Genomic DNA, 22,332 nt, shown 5'->3' on the forward strand with positions numbered 1-22,332 from the left:
GAACTAATGCAATAATGGGAGCAATTTTAACAACTTTTAACAGTTGATTCAGGGTAAAGGGTAAATTAAGGTAAAGAATTGGGCTTGGGCCAATTGTACCAAAAACCTTCACAAAAAAACTTCCCATCGTGTGGCCAATGTTTTTTTTTTTTTTTTTTTTTTTTTTTGAGGAAAAAAAAAAAGTAATTATCACCAATTACCTTGCCAAGTAACTAATTACTCCTACATTCAGGTAATTGAATTACTAACGCAATTACTTTTTGGGAGAAGTAATTTGTAACTATAATTAATTACTTTTTTTCAGTAAGATTAACAACACTGGTAATCTGTACCCACAAATTACTCATCTGTACCCACAGATTACTAAACTGTACCCACAGATTAGTAAACTGTACCCACAGATTAGCTATGAGTTTTTATTTTTTTCTATCCTGGCACCCGGGGGGCTCTGTACCATCCCTATGCAAACCTTGGTCCAAACTTTCTTCGAGAGCCCCTCGCCCAAAATTGATGAAAGCAAAGGGGTTGGCCGTAGTTCAGCTCCTCCCCTCCCACGCGCGGCCTCTTCTCCCATTGGTCCATCTTGATGTCGCTGACGGCGGCAGGGGCGGAGCCAGCACCCGAGTACGCGTTCACGTCCAAGTTGTTTGCAGTACTCGCAAGGCGGACGCGGAAGATTCAAGTGCTAGAAAGGCTGACACTGAACGCGGGGGGACCCGCGACGACGTCAACGAGCCGGCAAAAAACAGAGCAGGAGAGCCTACTTCTAAACATGTCGCTTCCCGGCTCCCCCTCACTTCTCCCGGCGAGCTCGAGCGCGAGCGCCCCAACTCCGGCCACGCTCTACCGCACGCCTCCTGAGACGCTCCACTCTTCCGCCAGTCCACCGCACAGCAACTCGCTGTCCCCGCGGCTCAGCGGCGGAGCCTTGCTCGGAGGCTTCCAGCCCGCGCGCGGAACCCCTCTGAGCGGCTTGGGCAACGGCGCCGCAGCCTCGCTAGTGTCCGGGCTCGGCGTATTGGGCTCGCCCGCTTCCACTCCTCCGAGCTCCTCCGGACCGTGCGGCGAGTGCAAGCTGGTGGAGGTGCACGGTGTCAAAGTAGCCAGCTTCGGCGTACTCGGCCAGGAGCTCATCTGCCTGCCGCAGGTGTTCGACCTCTTCCTGAAGCACCTGGTGGGCGGTCTGCACACCGTCTACACCAAGCTCAAGCGGCTGGACATCACCCCGGTGGTGTGCACTGTGGAGCAGGTTCGCGTGCTGCGTGGGCTCGGCGCCATCCAGCCCGGCGTCAACCGCTGCAAGCTCATCTCTAGGAAGGACTTCGAGATCCTCTACCAGGACTGCACCAGTGCCAGGTCAGTGCGCGCAACTTCAAAGTAACTATGCAACTTGTTGGAAAGATGTTCTAAATATTCACATGGCGACCCGCAAAAAAATTCACAGCGGTAAATGTCAGATGTAATCATGAATCATGTGAATGCACATGCAAAAACACAGCTGGGGAGCCATTGTTGCTGAACACACACTCCCCTCCGCTTTCAAATCATATTGACATTCCTCCAGTGACCCCTCTCCACCGCCCACCCTTTTTTTCACATGCTGGGAAAAAGGGGGGAAATTAAAAGAAAGAACAACTCCCATTGGGGGCTTCATCTTCTCAGCGCTCACCACCAAAACTGGAAAAAAGTCGAAAATTGACATTAGATTTTCTCAAGTCCAATTGAAAGCTACTGCTTTGTCCTTCAGCCAAGAGCGAGCTGTGTGTGTGTGCTCGCGAATGAATGGATAGTGAGTGACAGGAGAGAGCTTGCTGATGTCAAGTGTTATTCTGGGCTCTTCTTATCACGACAGGCTGTTGGAGAAATCGCACACATTCGCAGGATGGAGGTCGCAATGTCTGTAGTGAGTGGTCTGTTGCTGAGGCCAGTGTTGCTATCGTCGACGATGACTAAAACGAAAATATTTCCTTAAAACGTGTCTAAAAACGAAAAAATGCCAGTTTTCGTCTGACGAGACTAAAACGAGACGAAAACGCGCCGTATTTTCTGTCACATGTTCGCAATGACTGACATTTTATGTGTAGTTAGCCTATATCGTAGCAGTGTCTGGTTGTGTCACTCATGTGACGTGCTGCGCCTCCTCTCCAGTCTCTCTGGCTTGTTTTGAGACACTCATTATATGATTTGTCATAGACTTCATAATGTATTGACGGGGCATGGGGCCGATAAATAGGTTGCCTGCATTGTTGGCGAGGCCGTCATAGCTGACAGAGTGGAATCACAGACAGAGCTTTTTTCGTTGAAAATTCTTGTGAATAAATGCTTAAATCCCTAAATTCTTTATAGATATGGACGTAAAACAGTCTCGATTCTTGGTTAAAAGTAAAAAACAAAAAACAAAAACGTGCAGTTAGGATTTATTTTATGTAAATATGTTGAACTACAAATGCTAGTCCGTCAGTGAATGTAGCTAGCGGTTGCCTGATGTAAACAGAGCTTTTCTGTGAAAATTATTGTGAATTAATGCTTAAATTACAGAATTCTTTATATATATGGACGTAAAACAGTCTCAATTCTTTGTTAAAAGCCAATTTAAAAAAAACTGCTTTTAGCATTTATTTTACGGAAATATGTTGAAGTACAATGCTAGTCTTTGAGTGAATGTAGCTAGCGGCCGCCTGTTGTAAACAGAGCTTCTCCGGTGAAAATTCTTGTGAATAAATGCTTAAATCTCAGAATTCTTTATAGATATGGCTGTAAAACAGTCTCGATTCTTGGTTAAAAGCAAAATAAACCATGCAGTTATTTATTTTACGTAATTATGTCGAAGTAAAATGCGAGTCTGTTAGTGAATGTAGCTAGCGGCCGCCTGATGTAAATAGAGGTTTTCCGGTGAAAATTCTTGTGAATAAATGCTTAAATTTCCAAATTTTTTATATATATAGATGCGAAACAGTCGCGATTCTTCGTTAAAAGCAAAAAAATAAATGTGCAGTTAGCATTTATTTTATGTAAATATGTCAAAGTACAATGCTAGTTTGTTAGTGAATGTAGCTAGTGGCCGCCTGATGTAAACAGAGCTTTTTCGATATAAATGCTTAAATCCCTGAATTCTTTATAGATATGGACATAAAATAGTCTCGATTCTTGGTGAAAAGCAAAAAAATAAAACGTGCAGTTAGCATTTATTTTACGTAAATATGTAGAAGTACAATGCTAGTCTGTTAGTGAATGTAGCTGGCGGCCGCCTGATGTAAACAGAACTTTTGCGCTGATAATTCTTGTGAATAAATGCTTTAAATCCCTGAATTCTTTATACCTATGGATGTAAAACAAGTTTCGATTCTTGGTTAAAAGCAGAAAACAAAACAAAACAAAAAAAAAACGTGCAATTCGCATTTATTTTACCTAAATAAGTTTAATGCTAGTCTGTTAGTGAATGTAGCTAGCGGCCACCTGATGTAAACAGAGCATTTCCGTTGAAAATTCTTGTGAATAAATGCTTAAACCCCCTAATTCTTTATAGATATGGATGTAAAACGGTCTCGATTATTGGTTAAAAGCAATTAAAAAAACGTGCGGTTAGCATTTATTTTACGTAAATATGTGGAAGTACAATGCTCGTCTGTTAGTGAATGTAGCTAGTGGCCGCCTAATGTAAACATGGCTTTTCCGGTGATAATTCTTGTGAATAAATGCTTAAATACCAGATTTTTTTTTTTATAAATATGGGTGTAAAACAGTCTCGATTTTTGGTTAAAAGCAAAAAAAAAAAAACATGCAGTTACCATTTATTTTACGTGAATAGGTTGAAGTACAATGCTAGTCTTTTAGTGAATGTAGCTAGCGGCCGCCTTATGTAAACAGAGCTTTTCCGGTGAAAATTCTCGTGAATCAATTCTTAAATTCCAGAATTCTTTATATATATATATATGGACGTAAAACAGTCTCGATTCTTGGTTAAAACAAAAAAAAAAATGTCCAGATAGCATTTGTTTTACGTAAATAACGCTAGTCTGTTAGTCAGTGTGGCGGCCGCCATATGTAAAAAGCTTTTCCGGTGAAAATTCTTGTGAATAAATGCTTTAAATCCCTGAATTCTTTATAGATATGGACGTAAAACAAGTCTCGATTCTTGGTTAAAAGCAAAAAAAAAAAATGCACTTCGCATTTATTTTACGTAAATAAGTTTAATGCTAGTCTGTTAGTGAATGTAGCTAGCGTCCGCCTGATGTAAACAGAGCTTTTCCGGTGATAATTCATGTGAATAAATGCTTAAATCCCCAAATTATTTATACATATGGATGTAAAACAGTGTTGATTCTTGGTTAAAATGAAAAACAATGTGCAGTTAGCATTTTACGGAAATATGTTGAAGCGCAATGCTAGTCTGTTAGTGAATGTAGCTAGCGGCCACCTAATGTAAACAGAGCATTATCGGTGAAAATTCTTGTGTATAATTACTTAAATCCCCAAATTCTATATATATATGGACGTAAAACAGTCTCGATTCTTGGTTAAAAGCAAAAAAATTAAACGTGCAGTTAGCATTTATTTTACGTAAATATGTAGAAGTACAATGCTAGTCTGTTAGTGAATGTAACTAGTGGCCACCTGATGTAAACAGCTTTTCAGGTGAAAATTCTTGTGAATAAAGGCTTAAATCCCTGAATTCTTTATAGATATGGATGTAAAACAGTCTCGATTCTTGGTTAAAAACTAGGGCTGTTAAACGATTAAAATGTTTAATTCTAACTAATTTTTCAAGCTTTTTATCTGAGTTTGTTCTACTGATAAAATGTCTAAGCGAGTGCCTGTCCGAGACTGGTGATTCCGTACTTTTTGCTCGGGGTTGTATACAGCATCGCACCACCTTCTAGAACTATCCGTTGGATTTAAGACAATGCAGGTGGAGGAGCAGGTAGCAGAATGTTGTCGTCAGCTACAAGATTATTTGATGCTTGCGAACGCACGTGCGCTCTTATGTGCACTTAGCAGATTGGTTTGAAAATGGCATTAGGGAGCGTCACAATGCGTTTCCTCTCGTCCGCCAGGTAATCTCTCCGTACCTTTTCATCCTTTTTCCAGTGGTGGGTAGAGTAGCTAAAACCTTTACCCAAGTAGCGTTACTTCAAAGTCATACTACGCAAGTAAAAGCAGTCAAACAATAAATTGAGTCAAGTACGACACTAAAAGTATTCGGTAAAAAGAATACTCAAGTCATGAGTAACATTGTGAATAGCGGCTTATAATGTCTGATTTTTATCTATTTGAAGTCATCATACTGTACTAGAATCTATTCCATGACCATATTAGGCCAAAAAACTACACAAATATCACTGAGTTCCGACTAGAAAAATCTTAATAAGGATGAGTGCCCTCTAGTGGAGAAAACATTTCTTACTTGAGCCGGGTGGTATACCGAAAATTTACCATTACTGAAATTTATCACGATGACCGACGGGATTTTGACCATGTCGGTGTATTTGGTAATTTAATAAAAAAAGAAAATAGTCTTTTCATCCCGCTTTGACTCTGTGTTGTTCAGCTATGTTCATTCCCCTTTAAGAAAGCAGTCAGTGTGCTAACGTATGAAGTCATGTGGTTATCAGGAACTCAAACAAACAGAAACCCGGTAGGCTAACACTAGCGGCTATCGCTACAAGCAAACGTTATGGAGTCGGGCTTAAGGGAGCTTCACCAAACTTTCACCCGACATTAAGTAGACTCTTGGTGGCCTCCAAACGGGCTTTCACCTGCTTTCCTTCCTGGTTCTCACAATTTCAGGAGAGGGTACTTTCTACTGGTAACCAGGCCACAGGCTAAGGCTAGCGGCTAACGCTATAAAACGAACATGATGAAGTCTGATAGCGGCTCTAACTTTGTCAAAACGGCTGAACTTAATGAGTGGATTACGCACGGACTGAATCTAGCAATGAGTATGTCGCGTTATTTTGTATCTGTGTGTGTGTGTGTGTGTGTGTGTGTGTGAGAGATTTATTTGATATGTTTTGTGAGGGTAAAGCATTCAGGATAAATTGTAATGCAACAGTGAAGCCTATAATATGACCGTTTAATGGCCACAGCTATTTTTCAGTATGTGCTTGCTTCATTCTCTGTCATTACTGCCATGAAAAAATCTTAAATGTTTCATTGGCAAAAGAGCAATATAGCTTTAATGTGTGTGTGTGTGTGTGTGTCTGTGTGGGGGGTACATGTGTGTGTACATGTATTAAAAAATGCTTTGGGGAAAAAAAACCTGAAACCTTGAAGTAAACACTTGTGTTGAGTAATTATGTCACAGCAGCCATTAATGATAAGTTGTCTGTTTGAAGTGTTTTGTTCAAACTGTAAGTCATTTGTGTTACATAGACATGTTTGCCCAGTCGTCGTATTGATTTTTACAATGTTGTACATTGTTCATGTCATACAAGCTGTTATACTGTAGATGCTCATACTTGAATTCTTATGGTTTACAAGAAAATTTTATATACTTAATGTTTAGACAGCATTTACAGTTGTTTAAATATTTTAAATTAAAATCAGGTAAACAAATCAACGAGAAAAACGGTTAATTTGGATTTCACGCACTGATTCAGATTTTCAAATGATATAACAGTCCGCTTGGGCGAATTTATCGTTATCGGGGTAAATCTGCTCAATTTACCGTGATACGTACTTTAGGCCATATCGCCCAGCCCTATTTCCTACCATGAAATAAAAACGAGCATCGGCGGTCTATCGGTGCCAAACAAAAACTGAAATTATTTCGGATTATGTTAGTTATTCCGGCGTTTTCATAAGCCACGTCATTGAACATGCCGGCGTGATCATAGGACTTCCGACTGTTAGTGTTTGGTATTACTGTGATCGCATTACTAAAATTTTCGATTTTGACCGTCAAAAAAAATAGTCGAAGGGTCCCCAAACTACGGCCCGCGGGCCGGATACGGCCCACCTCCACATTTGGTCCGGCCCCATGAACAATTTTTTTTTTTTTCCTAGTGTTATTTATTTCCTGGCTTTTTCTGTGAAGAACCCAGAGAGGGTTATTTGGTTATTATGTATTTTATTAATAGTGTTATTATTAAAGATGTCCCGATCGATCGGGTCCGATCACGTTATTTTCAAAGTATCGGAATCGGCAAAAAAAATATCGGACATGCCTTTTTTTAATATATATATATATTTTTTAATTAAATCGTTTTCTAATTGTATTAAATGTTACAGACAAAATGTCTTACACTCATCCAGAGTCTTTAGTTTTTTCTTAAAGTAGGGCTATCAAATTTATCGCGTTAACGGCGGTAATTAATTTTTTTTTCGCACGCGCTGCACGACCTACTCACGCATTGTCATATTCAATCTATAATGGCGCCGGTTTACCTATATATAGCGTAAAATGAGTAGAGTGAATTTTGGCAGTCTTTGGAGCCATATTTTAATTGGCTAAAGCCTTACAATCCCTCTCTCAACAATTAGAAATATCGTGGGAAGCATTGTGGGGAAGCAAGGTAGTAGTTGATCTTTTTCTTAACACCCTATGTTATTTCCCAACGCAGAGAAGATATATCAATTGGTAGCACTACGCTAGTTTTTTTGCTCCCGATCCGATCCCAATCGTTTTAGTTTGAGTATCTGCCGATCCCGATATTTCCCGATCCGATTGCTTTTTTTTGCTCCAGATTCAATTCCAATCATTCCCGGTAATTTTTCCCGATCATATATATTTTGGCAATGCATTAAGAAAAAAATGAATAAAACTCGGACGAATATATACATTCAACATACAGTACATAAGTACTGTATTTGTTTATTATGACAATAAATCTTCAAGATGTCATTTACATTATTAACATTCTTTCTGTGAGAGGGATCCACGGATAGAAAGACTTGTGACTTTGTATATTATGACTAAATATTGCCATCTAGTGTATTTGTTGAGCTTTCAGTAAATGATACTGCAGCCATGCCCAAATGCATGATGGGAAGTGGAACCATGACTGTGCGTAGTGCTATCAATTGATATATCTTCTCTGCGTTGGGAAATAAAATAGGGTGTTAAGAAAAAGATCAATTGCTACCTTGCTTCCCCACATTGCTCCCCATGATATTTTTCATTGGAGGGAGAGGGATTGTAAGGCTTTAGCCAATTAAAAAATGGCTCCAAAGGCTGCCAAAATTCACTCTATTCATTTTACGCTGCCTTTTATCTCTCTATATAGGGAAAATGGCGCCATTACAGATTGAGCGCGACAATGCGTGAGTGGGTCGTGCAGCGCATGCATTAATTGCATTAAATATTTTAACGTGATACATTTTTAAAAAATTAATTACCGCCGTTATTGGGATAAATTTGATAACCCTACCTTAAGCCTAAAGACTCTGGATGAGTGTAACATATTATGTCTGTAATGTTAACTACAATTAGAAAATGATTTAATTAAAAAATATATATATTAAAAAAAGGCATGGCCGATATTTTTTGGCCGATTCCGATACTTTGAAAATGACGTGATCGGACCCGATCGATCGGGATGCCGATTGATCGGGACATCTCTAGTGCCACTACGCACAGTCATGGTTGCACTTCCCATCATGCATTTGAGCATGGCTGCAATATCATTTACTGAAAGCTCAACAAATACACTAGATGGCAATATTTAGTCATAATATACAAAGTCACATTTATCTTTTAAGAATTACAAGTCTTGCTATCCGTGGATCCCTCTCACAGAAAGAATGTTAATAATGTAAATGCCATATTGAGGATTTATTGCAGGGGTGTCCAGACGTTTTGCAAGGGGGGCAAGATTTGTTGTGGTAAAAATGTGGGGGGACCGACCTTGACTGACGTCCTTTAGGTAGAACAATATATTTAAGCTAATTTTAGCAAGCTATTCCGTGTGTCACATTTGCTTTATTATTATTTCTTTTATTAATAATTTCAACAATCCTGCAACTAGTCTTTGTGGCGTTCTCTTTCGACTCTCGGGCTCTTGTGAAATACTACTGCTGTAAAATTAAACTAGCTTCAAGTTGCCTCAATGTCTCGCTATGTATCTTCCCTGTAATCTTGTCGTACATGTTAGCGTGTCTTGCTTGGTAATATCGCCTCACATTGAACTCGTTAAAAACAGCGACTGTATCTTTGCAAATGAGGCAGACACAGTTGTTGCGTATTTTATAGGGCTGTCAAAATTATCGCGTTAACGGGCGTTAATTAATTTTTTAAATTAATCATGTTAAAATATTCGACGCAATTAACGCAGATGCCCCGCTCAGACAGATTTAAATGATGGTACAGTGAAATGCTCACTTGTTAATTGTGTTTTATGGAGTTTTGCCGCCCTCTGCTGGCGCTTGGGTGCGACTGATTTTATAGGCTTCAGCACCCATGAGCATTGTGTCAATAATTATTGACATCAACAATGGCGGGCTCCTAGTTTATTTTTTATTGAAAATTTTACAAATTTTATTAAAACGAAAACATTAAGAGGGTTTTTAATATAAAATGTCTATAACTTGTACTAACATTTTTCTTTTAAGAACTACAAGTCTTTCTATCCATGGATGTTAATGTTAATGCCATCTTGTTGATTTATTGTTATAATAAACATATACAGTCCTTATGTACCGTATGTTGAATGTATATATCCATCTTGTGTTTTATCTTTCCATTCCAACAATAATTTACAGAAAAATATGGCATATTTTATAGATGGTTTGAATTGCGATTAATTGCGATTAATTACGATTAATTAATTTTTAAGCTGTAATTAACTCGATTAAAAATTTTTTGTTTGACAGCCCTAGTATTTTAGTGAAGAAATAGTCCAATTTCCACCTATACTTGAAGCGTTGACCGTCGCAGTCAACTTTCTTTTTTTGTTGTTGTTGATTGTCGCCCTTTTAGAAAATTGGGAGTAAAGGGTCACACGGGGTAATGTTGCATAGGGTGCTGCTGCCTTTAATGGGTAAATGAGGAGCAGCATTTAGTATGTAAGCTACTTCATAAGCTGGTAGCAGTACTGCTGACCAATTTATTAAGTCTGTGTGAGGGCCAGACGTTCTTGATTTTATGACAGAGGCTGGGGGCCGGATGAAATTTGACCAAGGGCCGCATTTGGCCCCCAGGCTGGACTTTGGACATTTCTGTTTTATTGTCATAATAAACAAATACAGTACTTATGTACTGAATGTTGAATGTATATATTCGTCCCAGTTTTATTCATTTTTTTCTTAATGCATTGCCAAAATGTATATGATCGGGAAAAATTATCGGGAATGATTGGAATTGAATCGGGAGCAAAAAAAAAGCAATCGGATCGGGCAATATCGGGATCGGCAGATACTCAAACTAAAACGATTGGGATCGGATCGGGAGCAAAAAAACATGATCGGAACAACCCTAGTTATTATTATATTATATTGTACTGTACTGTACTATATTATTTTTATTTTATTTACTTTTGTTCCGTGAAGAATCCAGAAAGGGTTATTTGTTTGTGGCTTTCTGAAAAACAAATTTTTACATTTAGGCACTCCTGCAATTGTCACACTTTTTCCCCGGCCCCTCTTCAGAGAAGGGAAGAGTTTTGTGGCCCTCACAGGAAAAAGTTTGGGGACCCCTGTTTTAGATGGAAGTCGCTTGACAAAAATACAAGTGAATTTTTTTTGTGTGTGTTTTCAGCAATTTTGTGCCCCAAAATAATTTCATTTCCTGGCATTGGCTGCCACTTACGGCCATAGGCTGTTCATTTTAGGGCATTCATGGGTCACTTCCTGTGTATTTTGGGTTGACTGAAACTGAAACAACTAAAAAATGTCCCCAAAATGACTCAAATGAACAGGAAGTTACCTGTAAATGCCCTAAAATGTCTTGCGCCATGAATTGCAGCCAATGATTTAACAAAGAAAATACAAAAATATCCTCTGTTACTATGCAAAAAAAACCAAAACTGAGTATCGATACATTTGTGGTCAAATACCGTAATCGGATACAACATTTCAGCATCAACACTTTACGCTTCTTCTCTTCTGCTAAACACAAATCTTTACCGATCTGCCGGTCACCTTTCCAAACCGTTATAACCCAAGCTCGAAATTGAAGACGCGGGCGTGAGCTTTTACGCGACAGCTTGTTATTAATGAAAACTTTTAAAAGATGTCAGCAAGCCCACGTCAATCCAACGATGCTACAAAATAATTGCAGCTGAAATCAATTAAAAAGCCCAACAAAATGACGCATGCGTGTGTGTGTGTCTTCTCTGGCAGACAGCGTGTCATTAAACATGACAGAGGTGTGTGTGTGCGCCGACAAACTTTATTCCTCTTTTTTTCCCACTTCCCGACTTTGCGCGGCTCGGGTTATTTATCGTTTGTGTGCGCGAGCCCGTCAAAAGCCCCTCAGACAGTGTGCTATTAACCAAAACGTATAATAATCCATTAAAAACATGTCATCATGATTAGAATAATAACAGTGGTTACACTGACGGAGACGTTCACGGACAAATACGCGTGTTTAAATGCGACGGTCCGGCCTTCCTCGTTTATTTTCCTAGTTTCTTTTGTTCGGCGTGGAAGACGGCGGGCGACAACATGAAGACAAATGGGCTGTGGTGGTCTTGATGAAGACGCACGTTTATTACCTGAACACAAGAAAAGTGGTTGTGATGGCTTGTCACAGAATCATCATGCTCACTGTAATTTTCTTCTCACAGTGAACAATGACGGCGCCTCCTTTCAGCCCTGTAACTTCCTGCTTTTTTTTTTCTTTATTCTGTGTGTTTATGAGGGTGTGCGTGTGTGTCTTTCTTTCTCAGTCTTTTGACTTATTGGTGTCACCCATAAATCAGTGGGATGGGCAGCAGGTAGGGGTAAAAATGCTTCGAAATGCCATTAACGTCCAGGCTTGAACTGTCCAATTCATTTCCAGTGATTAAAGATTTCAAAATCTCATCCAGAGGCGATTGCTCTAAGACTGCTTGACTTCCCCAAAAATGTAAAAAATAATTAGTAAACAAATTCAGACGTGAGTAGTAATTTAATGGGGTGTTTACACACCTCAGTAGCAGCCCAGCGTCAAGTCAATGTAAACAGTTAAAGTGCATACGACAGGATAAAAAAAGTCTTAAATAGCATTATTATGTGAATTAGAATCATATTTTGAGACTATTCGACTATATACAACAATTTGGCAAAGCACAGATGAGGAGAAATTAGTCTTTTAATCCGCCATTTAGCCACGCCTACCATAAAAGGGCTCTAACGTCCCCAACAGGAGATGACGTCGGCGGGGTCATGGTTTCATCTGATTTAGTATTCAGCCCACTGAGGGGGAATTATTCAGAACAAGGAAATTGCGACGAAAAGAGCCACAAAATGTCATTGTTTCAGTCTCTCTACTCCAATATTTTTACAGGATATTCTTTTTATCGAAGTATTTTTCCCCAATTGCTAAATAAATGGTATGGCCATGACAAATAACAGTCTTGTGCTAAATGGTATATGAAATATTAAAAATGCATTTATTCAGTAACGACATGGCAAAATTACTCCATAATGGTCAAAATTGTCCACTTCTTGCACCTCCCAAACTGTATTTTATGCCACCGGAGTTAGTCTGGCTTTTGTCATTTCCCTGCCCCCGGCTTTGGAGAGCGTAAACAAACCAGGAGGCATGACAACTAGCCGACATGGTAACCCGAACAGAGTGATGTTTCAAAGACTATTCTCGGCTTTCCAAGCGAAAAATCAAACAAAACTACCCGGGATCATATCACATGGCGGCGGGGTTGTCGATTGTCTTCGCCGATCGGCAACCCGCCCGGCGTTGATCAAGTTACAGCTTGTCCCGTGCTGCAGTTGTTTGCCTGGGAAGCAGCTGGAGAATTACCGCCGTAGAAACTGGGCGACGTCGGAGGAGCGCGTTGCTGCCACATGGTCAACACAAATATGGCGTAACTACACAGCGAAAACACAACATGCAGTTGTTGTGCAGCTAACATGGCAGAATGTGTCCGATGAGAACTTTTCTACATGTTCGTCCATGATCAAACGTAAGTGGAATAGTCCTTTTTTGAAGACAGTTTGTAGTGTTTATTTTGGTAATCGCTGTATTTGCGGCCATTTTTAACACAAAGTTGCAATTTCTGACGGGGTTGAAAATTTGACAGAACACCGGGCACACGAAGAGGGGAGTAAGCGAGTATAGAGGGGGGGTGTGCAACCGAGCTGCCGGTTTTCGGCCAAGTGGCATTCTCGGTAAACAATCAGCCACAAAATGCAAGTCACCTCCGTATTAATACGTGTACAATGATCCCAGTATTTGACATTATACAAAACACGATGTTTACTCACTTCCTCGTAAGTCCAATGGTCCCACAGTAGTAGGGCTTGTTTTGGGCAATATCCGACGGTGAATGGGAACCTTTTGAAACCCCAAAAAGGCTCACATCCCTCTCCCTGGTGCAGCAACAATTTTCTGCATCCGTTTAGCTAGCGTGATTTAAAAAATAAACAAATTGATCCATAAAATCAGCTGAATCCGCAGTTCATCTGTTTGCTATAAAGCAATGCTGTATTGTTAGATGCTGACCCGAGTGACGTCACACACATCCAAGCGGTCCATTTCATTCAGGAGCATAAAACACTGCGTGAAATATGAAATAAACATGCTTTTTGGTGTCATACGCACTTTAAGAGGTGTGACAAAATATCTAAATGGTGATATATTGTGATAATTTCCATCCTCAAAGGTTATCGATACGCTCATACCAAGAATCAAAATATCTTTTTAAAAAGGTGTCAATGTTTAACCCTTTAGACTCCGCGCTGAACAAATGGGGACAAGGGCGTCCCCTTGATTTCTCTGGGCCGTAACGTCTGTTGCACTTGTCATAAAGACATCATTTTTGACCAGTGTATAGGCAAATAGTAGCTCTTTAATTCAACACCAGATGGCAGCACTGTCGCATTGTAACTAAACGAGTAATCCGAATAGAGATTTGCAGTGGCCGCCATTACTGGAGTGTTTGCACACCTCAGTAGCAGCCCAGCGTCAAGTCAACGTAAACAGTTAGGGGTGTGACAAAATATCGAAATGCTGCTATATTGTGCTACTTTTCATCCTAAAATATTATCAATACGCTCATGCCAAGAATCAAGGTATCGTTTTAAAAAAAGGTGTCAATATTTAACCCCTTACACTCTGCGCTGTAAAAATCGTGACGCCAGCGTCTCGTTTATTTCGCTGGGCCATAACATCGCTTGTACTCGTCATAAACCAGTGTATCAATTAATCGTAGCTCTTTCATTCAACACCAGATGGCAGCACTGTCGCATTGTAACTAAACGAGTAATCCGAATAGAGATTTGTGTACGTCGTCCTCTCGCAGTGGCCGCCATTACTGGAGTATTTACACACCTCAGTAGCAGCCCAGCGTCAAGTCAACGTAAACAGTAAAGGGTGTGACAAAATATCGAAAAGGTGATATATCGTGATAATTTGCATCCTAAAAGGTTATAGATAGGCTCATGCCAAGAATCTAGATACCTTTTTAAAGATGTGTCGGTGTTTAACCCTTTACACTCCATGCTGTACAAATGGGGACACCGGCATCTCCTTGATTCCTCTGGGCTGTAACGTCTGTTGCACTCTTCATAAAGATGTCATTTTTGACCAGTGGATCGGTGAATAGTAGCTCTTTCATTCAACACCAGATGCCAGCACTCTCGTATTGTAACAAGACGAGTAATCCGAGTAGAGATTTGTAGACGTCGTCCTCTCTTGGTGGCCGCCATTACTGAGGTGTTGACACACCTCAGTAGTAGCCAAGCATCACGTCAATGTAAACAGTAGGATGTGACAAAATATCAAAAAAGTGTAATATCGTGATACTCTGCATCCTAAAAGGTTAGCGATATGCTCATTCCAAGAATCAAGATATCGTTTTAAAAAGGAGTCAGTGTTTAACCCTTTAAACTCTGCGCCGTACAAACGGGGACACCGGCGTCCCCCTTGATTTCTGTGGACCATAAGGTCTGTTTTACTCGTCATAAAGACGTCATTTTTGACCAGTGTATAGACGATGAGTAGTGTTTCAATCAACACCAGATGGCAGCACTCTCGTATCGTAACTAAACGAGTTTTGCCAAGCCGAAGTTGTCAGTGAACTTCGGCTTGCATCCGCAAAGTTTTATATCCTACTCACTGCTAGAATAATCAATTTTGATCACAATTATTTTGGAAATACGGCATCGCGACGACAAGGCAGGGGTAGAAGAAGGTGCGGAACACCAGGAGAAGACGATTGTTGACGAAAAAAACATTGATCTTAATGAGAGCCTGTAAAACGTCTTAGAAAAGGCTAAATGCTAAATTCACCTTAAATAAAATGAGCGCCGCGCTAGTAATCCGCAGCCTCATTAATCATTAATTTGTTATCTGCCTGTAACTGAAATGTAAATAGCCTGTTTAACCTCCACTTAAACATGTGTGTATGAAGGAGGGGGTGTGGGGGGGGTCGCTTTCAAGTTACAAAAGAAGTTAATTAAAAATGAAAAAGGAGAGAGGAGGAGGAAGAGGACGGCTTGAGTGGACGGAAGCAGCCTGGGGTGGGGAGGGGGGCGGCGTTTTTATTGAAAACTGGTGGACAAACAGAGCGTAATTGGCTGGGGCCACGGGGGCTAAAGGAGGGCTTCAAAGAAGCCAGCGCCGATGCGAGTAAATGAAGAAAGAGTGCAAAGATGAGGCAGGAGAGCCAAAAAAAAAAAGAAAAGTGTTGACTCGGACAAAGTAGAGATAAGCGGCTCAAAGAGGCCAAAGTAAACACGGAGAAACAAAACGTATCTCCCAAAAAAATGGCGATCCGACGTCCACCCCAGTTGATCACTGCAGCCTTTTCAATCACGTGGCGTCTTTAAAGCACCTTAAAAATGGACAAAGATGACGATAACGAAAAGATTTCGTCGACGGACAATTTTTTCATGACGATAACGAGCTAAAAACATAACTAAAACATATCACGACAAATGCCAGTTTTCTTTTGATGAGATGATAACAACACTGATACACACTGTTCACAACTGTTGGTTAACTCACTCACTACCAAAGACATATACACAATGATGTTCTTTAAGGTAGGCTGGGCTCCAGGCTTGCTTGTTTAGAAACACATGGTAGGATTTGTTTGCTTTTCTTGGCAATAGAAAATATCCAACGTTGCTTTAGCCTTTAAAGGTCTGTGCTGAGTGATCACTGTACTGAGGTGGTGAGAGGTAGCCAAAAATTTGACTCAAGTTAGAGTAGTGTTACTTCTAAATAATAGTACTCAAGTAAGAGTAGTCATCCAAAAATTTAATTCATTTTTTAAATTATGGTATTTTTTTTCTCAGCACAACTTTATTTATATGAACTGTTATACTTATACTGTCATAGACTTCATAATAATTGACAGGAAATGGGAAACAAGCCGATCCGTAGGGGGCCTATTTTCAAAAACTTCAAATATTTTCAAAACTTCAAAGCTGCTACAGACCTAAAACCAAAACAGGCACCTACCTAAGCCATATATGAGTCTCCATGAGCAGCGCCATCAAAAAATTCAAAGTCGTTCCCTTATAAAATCCTGATTAATTATTTTCTATATAAGTATAACAAAACTGAAAATGGTTATACAATTCTCAGATTTTACACTAGATGCAGAAAAATCAACAAATACAGAAATAATCACCTATATTTTCAGGATCAATAGCAATATTTAACATATACGTACGTTTTTGCCCAAAATGCAACTTAATTTTTTAATTGTATTTACTGCTTCAACAGCTAATAAATCACTCATTTTAACATCAGAAACTTAATACTTGCAGAAAACATCCAGAATCAATTATGAATGAAATGTAAATAGATTATTAATAAAATTCTATATACAATCACAACTTATTATAGAAAAGAATAGCCATTTATTATCATTATACAGTTATACAATGAAATTGTGGAGCATCCCTTTACAGTGCAGGATAAGTTAAAATCTCAAAAATGATGTGCAAGTATGAAATCTAAATAAACATAAATATAGAATGCGTATGAGAGAGTCCTATAATTCAGGCAGTGCAAATAATCAATATGGTGTTACCAGGATGTGAGCCTTGTCTTTCAACAATCACATAGCCTTTTTCTATGCCTTGCATTTTCTGGTCACCTCGACTTGTACAAGTCTCTGATCCTCGCCATCTCCTTTCTGCCCTCCTCGACTCTGCTCCTTTTCCCGCTTCTGAAGTCACATCCTTGGAGAAGTTCGCACCAAAACAGTTGAAGAAGGACAGCCAGGAACTCTAACAGGTGCTCTTGTGCTTCCTGCACATCAGGGAGTCCCACAGCGACATTCCAAAAGATGCCATGTGGGCCATTGGGAAGAAATGGCCGCTTGAGGACTGCCCGGCCCGTCTCCAGTCCTGTGTGTCCCTGTGTTCCTCCTTGCTCGTGCAACCGTGTTTGGGTTGACGACCGTCATGATGAGCCTGATGCTCTGCTCCTCGATCGAAGAGCGCGGCAGCACGTTCTGGGTCAACTTGGAGCCAGACATGACAGACTTGTAGTTCTCCCACCTGGCCAGCACCTTCTGGCTCAAGAATCGGGCTGTCCTCATCCTCTCAGGCTCCTTAAAAACATGTTTGTTTTAGAAAGATAGGTCTTTTGATTCATCTTTTTTATAAAGTGGATAATGCTGGGCACTTACTTCAGCCCCAGGACACCTGGGCAGCACCATACAGCCGTTGTTGTGGAAGCTGCTGTAAATGTTCTTCCAAAGGTGCACTGGGTCAAAGTAGACGAAAATTTGCTTGTTGCCGTTGGCGTAGGGGTTGGTGTAGGACCATGGTGTTTCACTGAAAGTTATTAGATTGTAATATTACATAAAATAAAACACAGAAAAACTGATTGTTTTTCAATACGGACGCAGAAATATCTAAAATAAAATGTAGAGATACAAAATCCAACATGGCCGAAGTAGCAAAACAATGAGGTTTTTACATTGAAATTCTTGTGCCGCGGGTGATTAAAAGTATTAAAAAAGCATTGAATTTAGTTTTCCATTATTAAAGGTATTAAAAGCATTAAATTAGCTGTCGTAAGTCTGGAATTTTTTTCACAGTGGTTTTAATTTTCAAGAACATCTCAGTGCAACCTAAATTATATCCATGACAAAGTTTTAAAAAAAAATGTTTTTAACCCAAGATGACGCGTAGAATTTTTGCGATGCACTGCACCTCGTGCGTGCGTGCCGTTAGCATCATTAGCATCAACATCACAACAGCAGGCACTCGCACAGTACTGTGTGCTAACGCAAGGAACTGCTCAGATGCCTTAGTTGTTATGTTCGACGAAAGCCTCAACAAGACAACCAAGTCCAAACAGTTGGACCAGCATGTGAGGTATTGGATCGGCGACCAAGTCGCATCTAGATACTTTAGATCGCAGTTTATGGGTCATGCGAAGGCAGTGGACCTGCTTAACATTTCAAAGTAAGTTTCCAATTTCTCCAATTAAAATGTGTTAGATGCAATAACGGTTTGCCTTTCGAATGAATGTGAATTTTGCAGTTTTAACTCAAGAGTTAGCCATGTTCAATGGGGTATTGGCAGGTGCACTAGCCTTAGCATGGATAAACCGGAGTCGTAGATTCACCATCACTCTCAGATACACAACACGGTTGACACTGTCTATTATTGGAACGAGTGCGGGGTGACGTACTAACGTTGATTTGAATAACATGGCATGGTGTTAGGCAAATTATAATGTAGGTGATAGTAAAACACCTCCAGGTATATTTAAATGTTTTTCTTGATTAAATAAGATAATGGATTTTCTCTATCTGATTAAAAGAAATGTCTTCAATAGCTAACAAAGGATTAACATGTGTTTTTTATACTTCTTGTAATGTGATTAGAAAAAAAGAATTACCAAGGGAAATGGTCATGTGTAGCTTTTTTATTTTGTGGTAATTAATGGTAAACTACTGCCATTTAGTGGCTGTTTTTTAAACTTTCACTACCAATTGCAAGCACTTTACAGTTAACATGGCCAACTTGACAATCACCTACCTACCACCTTGACTAGGTCCTCTTAAAAGGGAAACTTGTTGTATTGCAAATGTAATTTGTGAAGTTGCTTTACAATAATAGTGTAAAATCCATTTCATCCTGGGAAAAAAATTTCTGAAAGACCTTATATTTAAATGTGTTTTAATTGTATCTTCAATAAATGTGCATTCTTTTGTCAAACAAACTTAGTAATTGAGGTTAAATTTGATGTTCAGTGCTTTATTTTTTAAATATAATTCAATATTATCTAAATAATGGGTGCAAGAAAAGTATTAATTTTCAGTTGAAATGGCATTAAAAAAGATCTTAAAAGTCTTGAATTTAGATTTATCAATCCTGGGGGGACCCTGGTCTTGATTCTTGGGTAAAAGCAAAAGAAACCGTGCAGGTAGCATTTATTTTACGTAAATTTTGCAAATGTGGGCTCGTCTTTTAAGTTCACTGTGGCGCCATATTACCACAAGTCCACAGGAAAGAGCTATTTACGTTGAAATTCTTGTGAATAAATGCTTAAATCCCTGAATTCTTTATAGATATGAAAGTCAAACAGTCTCGATTCTTGGTTGAAAGCGAACAAAAAATGGGCAGTTGGCAGTTATTTTGCAAAAATATTGCGAGGTATAATGCCAACGCTGCGGCTACTAATTTCTCCCATTGTTTTTTTCCACAATGATTCAAAATGCATGCATGGTACGAAAATTATAATAATTACCTTGAATCCTCGAACAAATCACTCCTGAGACAATCCTTCTTGTTAGTATGCGGTCCAGCTTTCGTTTGTTTTAAATGTAAATCCGCCTTTCACTCCTACTTCAAATAAATAAAGCTGAGTCACACAGCCCCCTACAGGCAAGCGGGGCGCAGTGAATCCTAATTGTGTCCAGTCAAGTAATTTTGATGTCTATGATACTGTAATATAACCTATTACATGACAATATTAGGCCAAAACGATGACACAAAAATCATCGAACAACACGATGAAACATCACTCGTCAAAGAACATGAGTGCCTTCTAGTGGAGAAAAAACATTGTTACATTATACTCCATTGGTATCATGGAGTCATGTGGTCATTGTTGCGATGTCGTTTTGGTGAAACTGAGACAGCCACTGTCTGGCAAAAAATAAGGTCAATATGTAGAATAAAGGGGAAAAATGTAACGACTCTAGCGTATCCCTTAGTAGCGGAGTAAGAGTAGTGTTTCTTTTTTACAAATGTACTCAAGTAAAAGTAAAATATCTCTTAGTAAAACTAAGTCCATCTTTCTCAAAAAGTTACCCAAGTAAATGTAACATAGTAAACTTAACACGTTACTACCTGTATCGCGATCATCGCACACTAAATGTAACTCGTAGTGTTAGCATAGCATTCGCGATAGCGTGAACTTTAGCGGCGTGAGCGTGCTCTTAAACTGTTGTTGTGTTATTGGCGTCTGCTACGGCTTACAGTCGTCGTTGTCCGTGGTTCCGCTTGCAAATAAAACTACTGGAATATCCTATCAAAGTTTCCATTGTCCTTGTACACACTACAGTATGTGTCGTTAGTCGTTTTTGACAAAAATAAAAAAAGTCGCCAGATTTAGCCAGAAAGTCGCCAAGTTGGAAACACTGGCTGACGGTTGTTTTAACTTCATGATAGGAAATTTGTTTGTCTCCACTAGAGGACGCTCATACTTTTCGGACGGGAGATGTTTAATTTCTCTTGATTTTTCTCATAGGGATAATTTTAAAGTCATGTAAAAGGTTTTAGTACATTCAAGCCCGTCGATGGGGGGGGGGGGGGGGGGGGGGGCAACCAGGTACAGTGGTGCAAATAAGTATTTAGTCAACCACTAATTGTGCAAGTTCTCCCACTTGAAAATATTAGAGAGGCCTGGAATTGTCAGCATGGGTAAACCTCAACCATGACAGATGAATGTGGAAAAAAAAAAACAGAAAATCAGATTGTTTGATTTTTAAAGAATTTTATTTGCAAATCATAGTGGAAAATAAGTATTTGGTCAATACCAAAAGTTCATCTCAGTACTCTGTCATCTACCCTTTGTTGGCAATAACGGAGGCCAAACGTTTTCTGTAACTCTTCACAAGCTTTTCACACACTATTGCTGGTATTTTGGCCCATTCCTCCATGCAGATCTCCTCTAGAGCAGTGATTTTTTTGGGGGCTGTCTTTGGGCAACACGGACTTTCAACTCCCTCCACAGATTTTCTATGGGGTTGAGATCTGGAGACTGGCTAGGCCACTCCAGGACCTTGAAATGCTTCTTAGGAAGCCGCTCCTTTGTTGCCCTGGCTGTGTGTTTGGGATCATTGTCATTCTGAAAGACCTAGCCACGTCTCATCTTCAATGCCCTTGCTGATGGAAGGAGATTTTCACTCAAAATCTCTCGATACATGGCCCCATTCATTCTTTCCGTTATACAGATCAGTCGTCCTGGTCTCTTTGCAGAAAAACAGCCCCAAAACATGATGTTTCCCCCCCATGCTTCACAGTGGGTATGGTGTTCTTCGGATGAAATTCAGTATTCTTTCTCCTCCAAACACGATAACCTGTGCTTCTACCAAAAAGTTCTATTTGGGTTTCATCTGACCATAACACATTCTCCCAGTCCTCTTCTGGATCATCCAAATGCTCTCTAGCGAACCGCAGATGGGCCTGGACGTGTACTGGCTTCAGCAGGGGCACACGTCTGGCAGTGCAGGATTTGAGTCCCTGGTGGCACATTGTGTTACTGATAGAAGCCTTTGTTACTGTGGTCCCAGCTCTCTGTAGGTCATTCACTAGGTTCCCCCCGTGTGGATCTGGGATTTTTGCTCACCGTTCTTGTTATCATTTTGACGCCACGGGGTGAGATCTTGCATGGAGCCCCAGATTATCAGTGGTCTTGTATGTCTTCCATTTTCTAAGAATTGCTCCCACAGTTGATTTCTTTATACAAAGTGTTTTACCTATTGCAGATTCAGTCTTCCCAGCCTGGTGCAATTTTGTCTCTGGTGTCCTTCGACAGCTCTTTGGTCTTGGCCATAGTGGAGTTTGGAGTGTGACTGACTGAGGTTGTGGACAGGTGTCTTTTATACCGATAATGAGTTAAAACAGGTGCCATTAATACAGGTAACGAGTGTAGCCTCGTTAGATCTCGTTAGACCTCGTTAGAAGAAGTTAGACTTCTTTGACAGCCAGAAATCTTGCATGTTTGTAGGTGACCAAATACTTATTTTCCACTCT

General features: G+C 39.9%; 1 protein-coding gene across 1 annotated transcript in view; it reads left to right on the forward strand.

Moving 5' to 3' along the window:
- Positions 1 to 661: 661 nt before the first annotated feature.
- LOC130928738 (dachshund homolog 2-like) overlaps positions 662 to 22,332 on the forward strand; it is a 114,541-nt gene continuing 92,870 nt past the window's right edge. Inside the window, exon 1 of the mRNA XM_057855468.1 lies at positions 662 to 1,356. Coding sequence (XP_057711451.1) covers positions 773 to 1,356 — 584 coding nt within the window. The 5' untranslated portion in view covers positions 662 to 772. The remainder of the gene's footprint in view (positions 1,357 to 22,332) is intronic.

The sequence above is a fragment of the Corythoichthys intestinalis genome, chromosome 13, assembly GCF_030265065.1.
Source record: "Corythoichthys intestinalis isolate RoL2023-P3 chromosome 13, ASM3026506v1, whole genome shotgun sequence".
Lineage (NCBI taxonomy): Eukaryota > Metazoa > Chordata > Actinopteri > Syngnathiformes > Syngnathidae > Corythoichthys > Corythoichthys intestinalis.